We start from the raw sequence: 15,309 nt of genomic DNA on the forward strand, positions 1-15,309 counted from the left end.
CGTGCGACAATGTCTGCATGGAACTGGGGCCATGCCTCAATCCTGGAACGCAATGAAATGTTTGGAGCAAAGCTACCACTGTGGATAGGAGACGAATTGCAGGGCTCCCCTGCGGCTGCTCCAGCCAAGTCAAGCCAAGTTCTCTACTTGGGCAGCTCTTCCAGCTCTCCTCACATATAGGGCAGGGCCTGGCTGGTTGCAGTCCCATCCTCATCTGCCAAGAACTGTCATCACCGCAGCACGTGTGGCAAATGAATGCTGCCACATGCACCTGTCTTCAGCTTGCAGCATGTGCAGGTAGACAAGGCAGAAAGGTGGCAGACCAACTGAAAACAAACCAGATGTGAGGAGGACTCCAGACAACATAAAACAAGATGAATATGCACAGAAGTAGCAGTACTTCGTAATGCTGCTTTCTGCAGTAAACTTTGAGCCAGAGCCACTGAAGACCAAACACGGAGTACTGACAGCTTAGTGAAAAGAATTTATTAGAAAATGTTAAGCACTACACAAAACTAGTGATTTTTTTCAGTAGACAGCACTCCAGCCTCATGCTACAAACACCGTACAGTAACTCCGGACAGCCACTGTGCTCCTAGGATACATCTTCAGGATGAGACATTCAAGCAGCATGCACAGTGAGACAGTGAGAGGAGCGGAGGGAAAACCCTCCTGATCTGCCTGAGTTCACAGAAAGTACAGTTCTGTAATCATTTTCCTCATGGCAATCTGGAGCGAATGAGTTCCGGACATCCCAGAGGGCAGGGCTGGGCTCCGCGCTCCCAGCACTCACCTTCAGTATCAGTGCATGCAGGAGTTCAGTACAAGGCTTTCAATAAATAGAAATACAGCTCTCATACCATTTGAACAGAAACGCGACTACAAGGTTCATGTACACACCTTCATGGGCAGCCACATCAACAGAGACCGTACTGCTTTGTGGGAAAAATAGGAGAGTCTGTGTATTAAGGCAATACGTTTGCTTTTAAAAAAAATTCAGCATAGAAAATTGCAATGAATTGCATATTTTTTTTCTGTCAAGTTCTGAAATATTCTATTGTACAAAGTGAAGTTCCTGATCACATTCCAATCTATCCCGTATTCTTCACACTGAAATACAGTGGAGCATCACTACAGCCACCAGCCCACCAAGATGGCAGCACTGGCAGCTCACAGCCCAGCAGGAACTGCAAAATGGGATCAGTGACCCCACGTCCCCAGCTCAGGTCCTCCATCATTCCTCCCCCCGCAATTTCCACCCCTCCTTTATAAGAAAAGAAAGACACGTTTACACGGCTCCTGAAAGGAGCTCTATAATAAGGCTCGACTGTATAAAGATACAAAGTCATTAAAATTCCCAAAATCCAAAGTAAAACGTAGTAAGTACACCAGGGCTGACATTGCAATAATTCGCTACATTTCTCAAAAGTGCTAACCCATTTCAGCTTCAAATAGCTCAAGAGCTCGTACAAATTGCTACCACAGTGTAAAACTGAGTCTTCTGAAAAGTCTAAAACCTGGCTTGACTGTAGAAAATGTATTATATCACTTTCTAATTTACACAGTATTTTTACTTAGGCACACAAAAATAAATATAGACAGTCAAAGGCTTCATTAAAGTCTGTAGAAAGTTATAATTAAGCGATAAACATCACTTATTATTATTTTTTTTTTTACAGCTGTATCTCCCTTAAGTTCATCTTCAGGCTTCCACAGAAATTACTTAGAGGGTAAGGATGAGCTCTCTGTTAAGAAAAGGTAATTTGGGGAACTACTGGCTATGAAGACAATCTACCAGAACCATCAGCTGATGCTTTGTCTGTTTGCTGGTGAAGCAGCCCCCCAGTAAGGGGACACAGCCCGGCCCAAGGGCAGCACTGAGGAAAGCATTTCTCTCTCAGAGTGAGCTCAGAGAAAGCCCTCTTCCCTAACCAAATCTGGAAGGATTCCAAGCTGTCTTCCCCCAAAGGAGCTTGTATTCATCTCATCAACCCTCACTGCTGCACTCCAAGTTACACGTGCTCTTCATTAGGTGAAAGCATCCTTTTAGCACATTTTATGACTCTGCTTTCAGAATGCCTGTGTACCTCCACTGACCTCTCTAGAGAAAGTGCTTGGGGAAGTATAAAAGCCAGTGCACTTAAGGTGCTGCATTTCCAGTGGTGCTCCATGCTCCAGGCCTTAGCTCACAAAGGGAAGCAGTACACAGCTCAGGTTGGCACCCCTGGCAGCCTCTGATCAGGCAGGAGCCTGGGAACCAACCGCAACTTTCCTTGGTCTTGCTTGAAGAAACAAGGAGTTGGTGTGCCTGAACATGCAGCTCCAGCACAGAAGCTCCCTGTTGCTGTGCTAGCTGAGGGCAGCATTAGGCATGAGCTAAGGTTGTTGGTGTGTGGTGATTGAAGGCATTCAGCACATAAAAATTCATCAAGTTCATCCCACTACCTTGCAACAAATGGAAAAAGTTCACAAACAAAACCAAGCAGCATAACTTTTATTTGGTGTTACAACAGATAGGCAGTGCCCTTGAGTTGGGGCACTGAGTTCTACTGTTCATGATTTTTCTTTTTAAAACCCAAACAGTTCTTCTGTTCAGACAACTCCATGTGCTTTCTATACACACGCTGAGAGCCCTGTGGTCAGCCTGTCCAGTTAGCGCTCAAAGTATCTGTCGAGGCAATACATTATTTCATCTTTGCTATTACCGAGAAATCAAAACAAAAAATTCCCCCTTCATCTGACCAATTAGAGGTACTGTACATCCCTGTTCCAAAAATCAACGTATTCAGACCAATTTCTAATTTAATGCACTGCCATTCAAGTCAAAACGCTGTACATCTAAGTATCCACACAATCGTACATTCCTAATGATTCTTCTTTACACCTTTTCCTTTTTCAGACATCTGCTCTTCAAAAGGAATGAAGAAGTCGCCCTGCAGCTCTGTATTTCTTCAGAACAAAACATTATATACTACACTGAAAAATAATTTTATCAAAACCAGATTCAAAGCACATCCGTGTACAATTCTCAGCTAACGGTTCATGATGAAATTGCACTTTGCAGAGAGAACAACACTAAAAACTGAAACGACATCATTTCCTTTCACAGGAGACCGCCTCTTCCGCATTCTTCTTCCGTGAGTGCTTGTATTTGTCTACGTAGGCCCTCACCAGATTGGCCACTTTGGCAGAATTAACTTCTCCGCTCTTGCTATGACAAACCTACAACAGTTTTAAAGGAGAAAAAAAAAGCTTGAGATAGTTGCCATCAGCCCTCACTGCACAGTATTTGTTTTCCCAGCTCCCCAGGGCTTCAACATCTCAGTGGAAAGCGCCAAAACTTCACCAATAACCATCTCCCAACTCCTGCTGAACTCTTCCAAACAATAAGTGAGCTCTGATCCCATGAGCTGGATAAGCTCATGTGAATGGAGAAAGGTAATTTTCATTTCCCTGTTCTCCCTCGCAACAACTACGAGCTGCTCCCACATGGTCAGAAAATCCAACCCAAGCCAACCTCAATTGGAACACACGCAGTTCATGCTTTAATAACAGATCACTTACTTTATCTACAGCTTTCCGCACAATTTCTTTATATTCTTCCTTAGTGATGTCTTTATTTTGGTAGAAAGGTTTAATTGCCAGTTTGACTTCTTGTGCTGCTTTTTCTTGAATTAGCAATTTCTGACAAATAAAAAACAAACCCACAAACCGGAGCATTATTTTTTCAATGCCTACATACAAATTTATCAATCACAACATTTATCAGACAGAAGTTACTACAGAGGACTAAAAAACTATGCTCCCCTCACTCAAATTCCAGCACTTGTGAGAGCTGCCTGTGTTTATTAAGAATGGAATGTTGTCCCACAGCAATTACAGAAATATTTGTAATAGAGATGCTTTAAATAAGACTGCATGGCAAGGAGACACAGCTGCTGGTTGGTTACAGCCCAGAGCTGTCACAGAGTATCATACAGATGACAGGATGAGGTGTATTAAGGGATATACACAGGAGGTGCTACCATAGCTTCAGTACATAAAAAATTTATATATTGCATATGTTTATGCATATTACACATGCACATATGTAGTTATATAAATACAGACACTGTGAACTTGCCTGGTCCTTCTTTGAGCTATCTGCACTGGCTTCCACTGTTACACTTGCTTTGTTTTCTCCCAGCTGCACAGTTGCATTAGAGCCCTTGATGTGACTCGATGACGTCGCGTTGCCAGAAGTTGGTCCCTGAACAGTTCCCACGTTTCCCAGGACTGCTGCTGGAGCAGGCAAGGCTGGAGTGCTCATGTTATTACTTACATGAGCAGCATTTGGAACACCCTGTTTTTAAAAGGTCATTGGTAGTTAAAACATTCTCATGCCGAAAGATAATGTACCCTTCTACCTGTTTCAGCAGCTACTGAAAAAGCATCAATACCACATGCTTTGGTTCATCAGGTCATTTCCACACTTCATTATTCTGGAAAATATGCAAATAATATCAAATCTACTCAAAAGAAAAAAAAAAGTAAAACTTGAAAAGTAAGGCATCCGCATCATTACTGCTACAGTAGCTGGATTCTGGCTCTCATAGAGATCCCAAGCGACAAAATACTCTGCAAACAGGTGTGGATGGCCTTAATCATTTTGAGGGAACCTTATGGCTACAGAACCTCTTTATTTGTCACTGGAGTGAAAAGGAGGTCCCTATTTTGTACCTGAGATTAACATTTAAACAAAAAATTACACCCAGTGAGGTTGTGGATAACCCCTCTCTGGAAGCTCTCGAGGGCACGCTGGATGGGGCTTTGAGCAACCTGGTCTAGAGGGAGGTGTCCCTGCCTGTAGCAGGGGGTTGGAACTAGGTGATCTTAAAGGTCCCTTCCACCCCAAACCATTCTGTGATTCTATGACTCTATGATAATGATGCTGCTTTGAAAGCATTTATTTTCGTGTTCATTACCAGCTTGAACTTCTACAGGAATGTCAAACATGTCAACATCTACTGTCTACTCAAGGCTAGGGAGCTCCTTGAAGCACCTGTACCTATTCTTAAGGAAGAGCCATAGACTGTGCATTTCCAGACATCACCAAAGGGCACCATGAGCACTGCTGATAGAGAACAGCAATAGGTAAACCAGTGGCTTTCCTAAGAAATGCCTGCATGTTGGGATAATACACAATCTTTACAAAGCTGCGCCTACTGCTCCACTAGATAGTAAGTTTCACAGTGGTTCACAAAACGCATTCTGGCTTCTTGTGTTTCAGTGATTAAGTGTATTGAATTTCCAACTGTGAAAATATTTTAATTACAGACAGCACAAATGAAACCAACAAATAATCTACAGGCATTTTAGTTCAAATAGCACCTTGCTGTTTCACTGTTCGAGCATCTCATATGGCCTGTAACCCCACTCAGTATTTCCCACAGAACTTTTCTTTCTGAATACATGAATGGTTAACAGCAGCACTCTTTTAACATTGTTATGTTAAGAATTTATCAATACATGCCAAATTTTCAGCTATTAATGAAAACAGGTTTAGAAATCATTGTTCTAGAACATCCTTTTCTAACTGGAATACAGGGCAAAGCATTTTAGGTTAGAGCAGGTGGCCTGCAACATAAGGGAAGGATAAACCTCAGTGAAGCCCTTAAGAACCATATATATATACATGTATACATACATACATATATATACATACATACATACATATATATATATACATATATATATATATACATACACATATACACACACCACACAGACCTCCTTCCACAGCCATTCACTGTCTTGGAAGCTGCTCATTTTCCTTTCCCTGATACAAAAGTTCTTAATACGAACAGCTGTCTACAAGAGGACTTAATGTACACAAAGGATGTTTTAAGCTATCTTGGAAGGCACAAAAAGACAGTCTGATCTGCCCAAGCACAGCAGAGTTTTTGAAACTTGAATAGTAAAACAAAAGTTAGGTCTCAAACAGGGCAACCAGCAGCAGGAGAATCTTGCAAGAAGGGATAAGTAAAACCTACCAAAGAAAGCCTGAAAATTACGAACAAAAAGGCTCAAAAGATTAAACAGAACAGAAAATGTGGTGGTGCTGAGGGTGGTTGAGCTGCTGAGACAGTGACAGTTGGAGAATGGAAGCGTGGAACAAATCGATGCCATGAAGTATTTGATAACTTCCCTCTGCTCATACAACAAACCAAGGGATTAGCATTGCAACAAAGGGGTTGAGGTTACTTTCTACACGATGCAGAAGGGGGATTCAAGCATCTCCAAAGCTAGAAATACTAACTTTGAAGGAGAAAAAGGCAATGGACAATATAGAAGCATTTTCAGTGTTCCATTACCACCTAGAACATCTCACTACCACAAACAAAACAATTGTGGTGCTATGTTATTATCTAAAAGCTACAGTCCCCTAACAAGTCAAATTCTCATGGATACTTCTACTTAAAATCTGATGTGGAGTGAGAGAAGACAGGCAAGAGAGAAAGAAACTGCAAGTATAAGTTTACCAAGTAGGTAGCATTACATTTAAGAAACCCTTAAGGATGTTACTTCAATAGTGCTCTTCCCATGGCTTCTGATAAAGCATACCTGCAATTGTTTTCCATCTTGCTGTGAAGCAATGTAGTTGACTTGTTGAGATGGTGGGGGTGGAGGTGGAGGCGGAGGCAATCCCTGAGACAAATTAGTGGGAGCAGCTACCTGCATGAGAGGCACTCCGGTATGGAGATGGATGGGCACTGGAGGGGGGATGTTAAAAGGATTTCGTTGCATATTCATCATAGGAGGAGGGACACCCATGGGATATGGAAACATATTCATAGGCTGGTGCTGTGCATTCACTTGCGGCATTACATTCATCTGTTGCTGCATCATATTTACTGGTAACTGAGAACCATCGCTTTGCTGGTTGCCTTGGTCTTTGAGGTTTGGATCTATCAGAAGAAAAAAAAAAAGACAGTATATGAAGTAGAAAATCTGTATTTTCTAAAGTAAAGTGTGGAACGAGGTGTCTGAAATCTTCATTAAGTATAGAGTTCCAAGAAGAGTTCTCTATTTGAGTATTTCACAGATAGTGCATCACATTGCTATACAGCACTCATCACAGACACATCACTGAGCTAAGTGCTAGTTTCTGTGTTTAAAATAAGGTCACTTTGTTTATGCAGGTCTGCATTTTGAATTCCCATCACTCTAATTGTTCCCACAGCTCAGCCAATACATTATTCCATCACAACAAAACAAAAATCCTCCCCAGAAGAACAGAAAGACAACAGAACCTGTTTAGTTTTCATGCTATTGGATACGTTACTTTTTGCTCTCCTTTGTCCATGCACTGTCAACCAATTCTGAAAGATGCCAATACTCAGAAGATTATTAAAAAGCCCTGTGATGGTGCAACAGGTAAAGCCTAGAAGTAAAAATAACCTCTTGGGGGTGATACTCTTAAAAATGACTTCACTATTTCAACCTTACCTTCAACAGCAGATAAAAAGTTTCAGTGTAAGGTATAAGCAGTGAGCCTTTTAAAAAGTCAAGCAGTGAGGTCTGAGCTAGGACAAGGGATTCTAAATCTAGATCCATTTCTCATTCCCTCAGAATCCCTTCCCTGAGGAATCCTTTCAGCTCATTCAAAGGGATCAGCATTTAAGTCCTGATGCTTCACTCTGGTCCAACCCTCCTTATACAAGGCCAGCTACAGCATGTTGCCCAGGACCAGGTCACGATACCAATCAAGTGTGTTTCATCCAGCTTTGAGAGAGTACTCTCACCTGGAGCTCAGATTCAAAAAAAAGATTAGTATGACTAAACTATGGAAAATAATGTCTGCAAAATCACGACACTTGCAATTAAAGGTTTGATATATTTTCCTGTAGCAAACTGAAGGTTGACAAAGATCCCTCAAAATAAGAAGCCTTTGATGAAGTTGCCTCTGAAAAGAACACCACTGCTGGCATGTAAGATAAAAATGGATAAAAACCAAAGGCAAAGCCATATGACAATAGGAAAGGGCAAGTTCCTTCAGGTTGCCTTCAGAGCTGGACTTTGTGATTCTTGAATACAATTTACATCTACCATTTACTTCAGAATGTTAATGATCTGTGGATAACTTATTAGAAGGCAGATGCTAAAAGTGACCATGAACAGGATGCTTTCAGCCAAGAAGATTTAAAGTTGTAGTCTTTAGATGCCTAGTCTGTAAGCAACACAGAAACTCTGACATGGAGGAAAATCAAAAAGCCATCAAAATCCTGATAAAACACTACAAGTCCATATTCCACAATGCAAAATTACTATGAATTCACCCCCAATTTTGAAGAACTGATCAACTAACAGAACAACATGACTAGAATTTTACTCATCTACTGCATCTGTGACTAAGCTTTGTATCAAAACTGTGTGTACCTTGTTCAAGTGTCTCTTCCTCTTGCCTAGTTCCCCATCCAGACTGTGGGCTTGATGAGTTTCGTCCTCTTCTTGAGTAATAATTCTGCACATCAGCAGGTAAAGTCTTTCTTACAGCCCAGCTGGATGCAGATGTCCACCCAGATCTATCAGCAGGCGTATCGAAAGAATCCTGTTCATTCTTACGCTTGTATGGCTGCTGCTCTGAGAACCTTGTAGCTTCATTCCCAGAACCATTTGAGTTCCCTGAGAGAGGTTTTCTACTCTGCCAGTGATTTTCACTTTGGTCTCCATATGCGAAACCACCTCTTCCACGCCCACCTCTGCCACGATGACCTCTCCCCCTATTTGGAAACCAACCTGAACCAAAATTTTTGTTCCAAGACTGCCCTGAATTATCATGTCTGCTGTCTTCCCAATGAGGTCTGTCTCTGTTCTTGACCTCCGGAAGGGAGTTTATCCTTTCCATTACCCAGTCTGGACAATCATTCCTCCGCTTGTCTGGAGAACACTGAACATCACTGGTTTTTTCCATACTGTCCTTCTCCTTTAGACTTTCATTCTGTTTCTCTTGATCACTTCTTCTGTACCGATCATTCCCTCTGGGACTCCTCCAGTTGTCATTTGCCCATCTGTCTTTCCAACGAGGTGAATGACCATCCCTCTCATTTCTAGAGAATGAAGAGCCTTTATTTCTCGTCCTTGACTGTGATCTCGACCTAGATCGTGACCGGGACCTGGACCGGGACCTGGACCATCTTCTATTTCTTCTCTCTCTGTCACGATCCCTTCTCTGACAATCTCTATCGCTGCTTCGAGATCTAGACTTTTGTCTTGGAGATGAATCCCTTGTTCTTGACCAAGAGGATGACCTCCTGCTTTCCCTGACAGTTTCCCTCTTGGGAGATCGAGATGGTGTTTTTCTCTCATCTTTGAGTGTCTCTCTTTTTGGAGACTGAGATAAGGATCTCCTTCCCTCCCCAACAGTTTCTTTCTTGGGTGACCGGGAACTCCTCTCCCTGGTCATCTCCCTTTTGGGAGATGGTGACTGAGATTTCCTGCCGTCTTTCCTGGAAGGAGACCAAGTTGTTGATGGTGAATGAAATCGAGACCGTCTTGTTCGAGTCTTTTTTTCTTTTTTGGGTTCTGACTGACACTCTCCTTCTTGGTGAACAGCTTCATCTTTTTCAGCAGACAATCCTGAAACTGAAGCAGAATTTGCTGCATCACACTGTAAGGAGTCCATTTTTCCCTGCTCTATACTTTCAGCTGGTGGCAACTGTTCAATCTGAGGTTCATTCTGGTCGCTGCAAAATGAGTCACAATCCATTGGTATCATTTCATTGTTATCCTCACCAAAATGCTTACGTTCAGCATTTATCGTCAGTGACTCTGAAGTTCTGTTCTTTTCACACTCTGGCATGGGGCTTTCTTTTAAGGCTTGCTCTGATGCATCTGTAGAAGTATTACATATTAACCTGTCTGGTTCCTTGTCTTTATCACTTTCAAAGTCTTGAGTATTTGTACTTGCACAGTCTACTTCTGTCTTTTCATCTGCCTTAGCATCATCAACTTCTATGGTTTCTATATGCTCATGCAATTTGCTTCTGGGGCTCTCTAATGGCTGATCTTGTTCCAAAGTCTCTGGATGTTCCAGTAATTCATTATCTGGACTAGTTATTGGTTTATGTATTTTTGTATTTATATTCTCAATTAATTCTTCCTGAGGACTACACAACGTCTCATGTACATTTTCAGATGTTGCAGGGTCACACAGTTCATCTCTGGGGCTAGTTGCTGTTTCCATTTGTTCAGGAGTATTTTTACAGGCGTCCTGATTCTCAAGTTCTATGGTTTTTTCATTAAGATCTTTTACTTCAAATTCCTGACTTTCTCCTCCTGAAGTCAATACTGTAGATTCTTGGACAGAAAAACTTACGTCACCAGTGCCTGAAGTATCTTCCTCATATTGTCCTGTAGTTTCCTCAATCTCTGCATGTTCATTACAGCTTTCTAATCCATTAGCAGACTCTGTTTCTGCATCATTTTTCTGTGGAAGGCTTGCACTACTTTCGTTATCTGACTGCTGGTCTCTATCTACTGTAAGAACCGCTTCAGACTCAGCATCATCATCATCATCAACTGAATCACTGGATGATTTTTCAGAACGTGCAGAACTTCTCAGTTTCTTTTTAGCCAGAGGTGTTCGTTGTTTACCTATTCTTTTTGTTTTTCGTTTGGGAAGAACATTCTCTGATTCCGAAAAGGATTTATTCAGAGGTGGATTACTGCCATCAGGGGCGCTGCACCCAGAACTGCTGGACCGAGGTGAACTCCGAGACTGACTCAGGGTCTCGTTTTTGGTGTTCCGTGCAGACCTTCTTCTAGGAGTAGCATTAGCAGACTTCCTTCTACCTCCCCTAGTGCCAGATGAACCTGATGCTTGCTTTTTCTCTTCTCCTTCTTGGGTGCATGCAACAGCATAACCTTTCCCTAAAGATTCTAATAAAAGCAGAATATCTTAATGCTTGGTAATAAACAGTTACACAAATACAATTCAGACCATAAAATGACACTGCTGTTTAACAGATATTATCAAATAATACAGTACAGTATGAAATGCTGCCACAGCTTACCTAGCTAAAATCAAGTCCACCCCACCCCAGTGCAGAACAGAATAAGACTAACAAAAATCAAGTATTAGGCACCAGGAAATGCACTTCAGAAGCAGCACTGACATGGCTATATGGACAAGAATGGCATTCACAATTAAACCACTGCTGATAAAGCAAGAATGATATTCAAATATGGTCAGCATTTAAACCATTACAAAAGTAAAAGTAGCTATCTGATATTCTTAGCATACAGCAATTCCCATCATTCTTGTGTGCAGGCCTTGTTGTCAGTGAAGCCTCAACATTATGGAGGTGAAGCTCAATACTACAGAAGAGAAACTCAGTACTAGAGTAAGATTTTCAGACAACTGTCAGGGACGATCACACGAGAAGCACTTGATGAGAAGCACCACTGACAACACACTTCTCTACAAAATCTAATTCCTGACAGTGTAAACTCATTCCAAAGTTTTAAGAAAGCCCCTGAACGCTCCATGGCAAACTGGACAAATTCTGCTGCCTTGCAGCACAGGGAATAGATTGTACATACTCAATGCATCTGAAAGCTTGCAAGTGACAGCTCCAGACTTTAAGATAAATGACAATTAAGTAAATATTCTTAAATGTAATACTCAATTCAGAACTATGTTAATTTCTTGAGAGGTCCATTACTTTGTTTCATACTCTGCGTAGACTCCAAAAATAAAGGATTTGCTCCTCAAATTCATTCCATTCACAGCTTCATCTTATACACAAACAGTAGAAACTTGCTTAGAAAGATCAATTTCAATAGATTTTGCAATTAATTTATCACATCTCACAAATACTGAAATATTTGTTTTATAAGCTACTTAAGAACATATATTAAAAAAGTAAGAGAGGAATAAGACAAAGCATCAAAAAAAAATTTTTTTTTTAAATTGCATGTCTATTTTTTTCATTTCATTGTTCATCTCTGCAGAAAGTCCCAGTTTTACCCGTGTTTCCTCTACCTTCTGCCTCTTCATTTCATATTACTTGTAAGAGAAGAGGTCACTCTCCTCTTCACATATTTGCATGCCATGCATCTCTAAAAGAATCTCTAAAAGGTTAATTTCTCCTTGCTTTTTTTCCCTACCATTTTTTCCTGTGCTTCCTCTCTTAAGCCAATATAAAAAAGCAGAATGGGGAAGGAACACTCACAGGATGTGCCCAAACCCACAGGGGGCATTCTTCACACTTTACACCCACCAGTGGATCCACTGGGGAAATTTCAAGACTCTGCCTCCTGCATTTCCCTTGCTGGCAGGAAGCCTTCAAGTCAAATCTGAAGATTACTTAGAATTTTAGTGTCCATATACTAAAATGCTTGAAGTTTCAACATCAATGACTGTCTTTCACTTTGTCCACTGCATAAAAAATCTATTACATTAAATATCTGAACTCCAGTTTAGGTGTGGCAAAAGCATATTTACAGAAATAAATTCATTTGCTCTCTTTTTAGCTTGGTAATTTTACTTTTCAAAATGTAAAACATCTAACTTCTAACCCAGGTGAGTGAGAAAAGTATTTAAAAATGTAAATTTAAAAAAACATACATCCTTCCCTCCCCCCCATAAAGATTCCATTTCCTGCTTCTCCCAAAAGACAGCATAAGGCATTTACTTTCAAGTTCTGCATTAGTAGTTGACAACATCATCAGTACTTGCAAGTCAGCTGCAGCAATTATCAATGGTAATAAATCTGTTCTAAATTGTCTAATATTGAAAAGTATTTTGGAGGTTACATGAATACTCTTCAACTCATAGAAAAACTGATTATTTTTCCCTCTGCTTCTGGGACACGGCAAAGAAGCCTGGGAAATCAAGAGATAGAAGCTACCACACACACTCATTACTACTAGAAGCAGAAACAGTTAAGCATCAGTTAAACTGCCAAAAAAGCCAGAGGAAGTAACCTATTTTTTTTTACTGGCAAATGGGGAAGTGAAATAAGTACATTTAACAACAATGCAGAATATGAACTAATAAAGCATTTCTTCAATCATCCTCCTACTGAATTCTTCCTCGTAATTCACTTCCTTGATTCAAGTAGGCCGAAAGAAACCAAAATCTCTTCCATCTTTTTCCCTGTTAGTCAAATGGAAGTGGCCTAATTTCAAATTCAAAGGTATTATCTCCAGACTTAAAAGAACAGCACTCTTGTGTTCCCACTTCTGAAATTTGTGCAGACAACAGGAAGAGAAGCTACACTCCAGCTGAGTATGGGGAGACAGGCAATTAAAGCAACTGGAGAAAGGTAATCCCTGCCATATCTTGTCTTCTGCTAAGTTCCTGTCACACTGTGGAGCTTCAACACCTTTGCAAGTTTCTGCCCTGTTGAGCTTGCAGACACACTGAAGGAGATCCAAATATTGCAGTTTGCAGACTATTCTAGTCAGTCAGCAAATACACCACTGGTATACATCATGCAGCTCAGAATGTATCATAATGCAGTGTATCTTCAAATAAGATAAAAAGCTGCAACATGAGAGAAAATTCTGAATTTAGGAACTGAATTAAGTTACACAGAACACTTGTTCTCCGTACAGCTCAAGTTGTATGCTCCAATTTAAGAAATACACCAGCTGATTTTGAAAGTTTGAATTTTGAGAATCACATTTTCACAATACTCCCCATTAGCTATAAAGAAAACTTACAAAAAAAAAGTTTACCAAAGTTTTCCAAAGGCCTGATATTTGTTGGAAGAACTGTCCCTGCCACTGCAGTAGAAGTGAGAAGAAAGGTCTCAGCTTCAGCTCCATAAGACACCAAAGGAATTCTGTAAAAGTAAAATCATTAATGTTAATTGTTAGAGCTGTTTGCAGGAAGTTTTGGAAAGAATGCTCATGACCATTATGCAAACACAAGGCCTCTACCTCACAGTGTAGAGGGAAACACAAAGCTGACAGAAAACAAAGCTTTCCTTCTTCCAGGCTTACCATGAGGTCTAATCTGGTAAAACAGTTCCAAGAAAGTATGTTATGTTAAAGCAATATACACTCAAAGCCAAAATGTAACAAAGAGACTACTTCAAATTAGGAGACTATACTACTGGAAATAAAATCCTGAAAGCTAATGTAGCACTTCAGTGTAAGAACAGTGTTTTTTCTGCAAAAATATGAAAGACAGCATACAAAAATGTCGTTGTAATCTACTACTTTTAAGCCACCATTGAGTTGGAATTAAACTTTCCCCAAGGAGAAGTGTGTGAAAAGAAACACGTAACTTGTTATTAAAATCCAAAGTGCAGCTTTTAGTTATAATAAGAAAATCTCTTACCCAATTTCTGTTGTCCATTTTATGCCAAAGGCAGAGTATGTTGTAGAATTAATATCAAAGAGAGTTGGATCTATTTATATATTTATATATATATATATATTTTTTTTTTAAACTTTAAATCTGTTGTTTTTATAATTCTGCTTTAGATTCATGAAGATATCTGTAGGGTGTGCTTTAATACTCATTTATCTGCTCTCTGACAAAAAATTTCTCATGCTCTGTTTCATTTGAAAAAATCCCTCTTACTCTTTCTATTATGAATTTGTCTACTAACAGTCAGAAAAAGTGCTGGAACCATCCATGAAGGGAAGTCAGAGTCAGACTGACATCATAACAAACACACCCTGATTTGCAATGATAGAAATAATTTTAAGAGCTCATATACACTACCTTCTAAATTAAGTGAAAAATATGTTTAAGCTTGCATTTTTATGAAAAGTGATAGATGCACACGTCAATGGGTTACTATGCTCATCACAAGGATTAAAGAAAAGTTCTCCACTTCTCTGAAAGAGTGGTCAGGCACTGGAATGGGCTGCCCAGAGAGGTGGCGGAGTCACCGACCCTGGAGGTGTTCAAGGAACGTTTGGACATTGTGCTGAGGGACATGGTTTAGTGAGAGCTATTGGTGATCAGTGGATGGTTGGAATGGATGAGCTTGAAGGTCTTTTCCAACCTTGGTGCTTCTGTGATACCACAAGACACAGCAGAAAATCCATTTACATAAAAATAGCATGACATATACCTTTCAACTCTAGCAAGCATTGATGAACAGGACAATTCCAGTTCTTGTCTCTTCTGCCTGATCAATGCATTGACATCTGTGAAGTCTGTACTAAAATACAAATATCATGTCATTTAATAACACCTTTTTATTACTAGAATTCCTTATTTCAATAACTGCTTTTATCAATTGCTAATCTTCAAATTTAACTGTATTATAACTGTATTATAACTGTATTATAACTGTATTATAA

General features: G+C 40.2%; 1 protein-coding gene across 2 annotated transcripts in view; it reads right to left on the reverse strand.

Annotated features, from left to right (window-relative positions):
- Positions 1 to 471: 471 nt before the first annotated feature.
- The window catches only part of SCAF11 (SR-related CTD associated factor 11), a 41,982-nt gene continuing 27,144 nt past the window's right edge, over positions 472 to 15,309 (reverse strand). For both annotated transcript variants that reach the window (XM_042872448.1, XM_042872449.1), the window contains exons 10-16: positions 15,078 to 15,167; positions 13,726 to 13,832; positions 8,419 to 10,920; positions 6,604 to 6,947; positions 4,124 to 4,342; positions 3,565 to 3,684; positions 472 to 3,222 (exon numbers count right to left, since the gene is read on the reverse strand). In XM_042872448.1, the coding sequence (XP_042728382.1) occupies positions 3,094 to 3,222; positions 3,565 to 3,684; positions 4,124 to 4,342; positions 6,604 to 6,947; positions 8,419 to 10,920; positions 13,726 to 13,832; positions 15,078 to 15,167 (3,511 nt within the window). In that variant the 3' untranslated portion in view covers positions 472 to 3,093. The remainder of the gene's footprint in view (positions 3,223 to 3,564; positions 3,685 to 4,123; positions 4,343 to 6,603; positions 6,948 to 8,418; positions 10,921 to 13,725; positions 13,833 to 15,077; positions 15,168 to 15,309) is intronic.

The sequence above is a fragment of the Lagopus leucura genome, unplaced genomic scaffold, assembly GCF_019238085.1.
Source record: "Lagopus leucura isolate 7727_CA_CO unplaced genomic scaffold, USGS_WTPT01 Super-Scaffold_100008, whole genome shotgun sequence".
In the NCBI taxonomy this organism is placed as follows: Eukaryota; Metazoa; Chordata; class Aves; order Galliformes; family Phasianidae; genus Lagopus; species Lagopus leucura.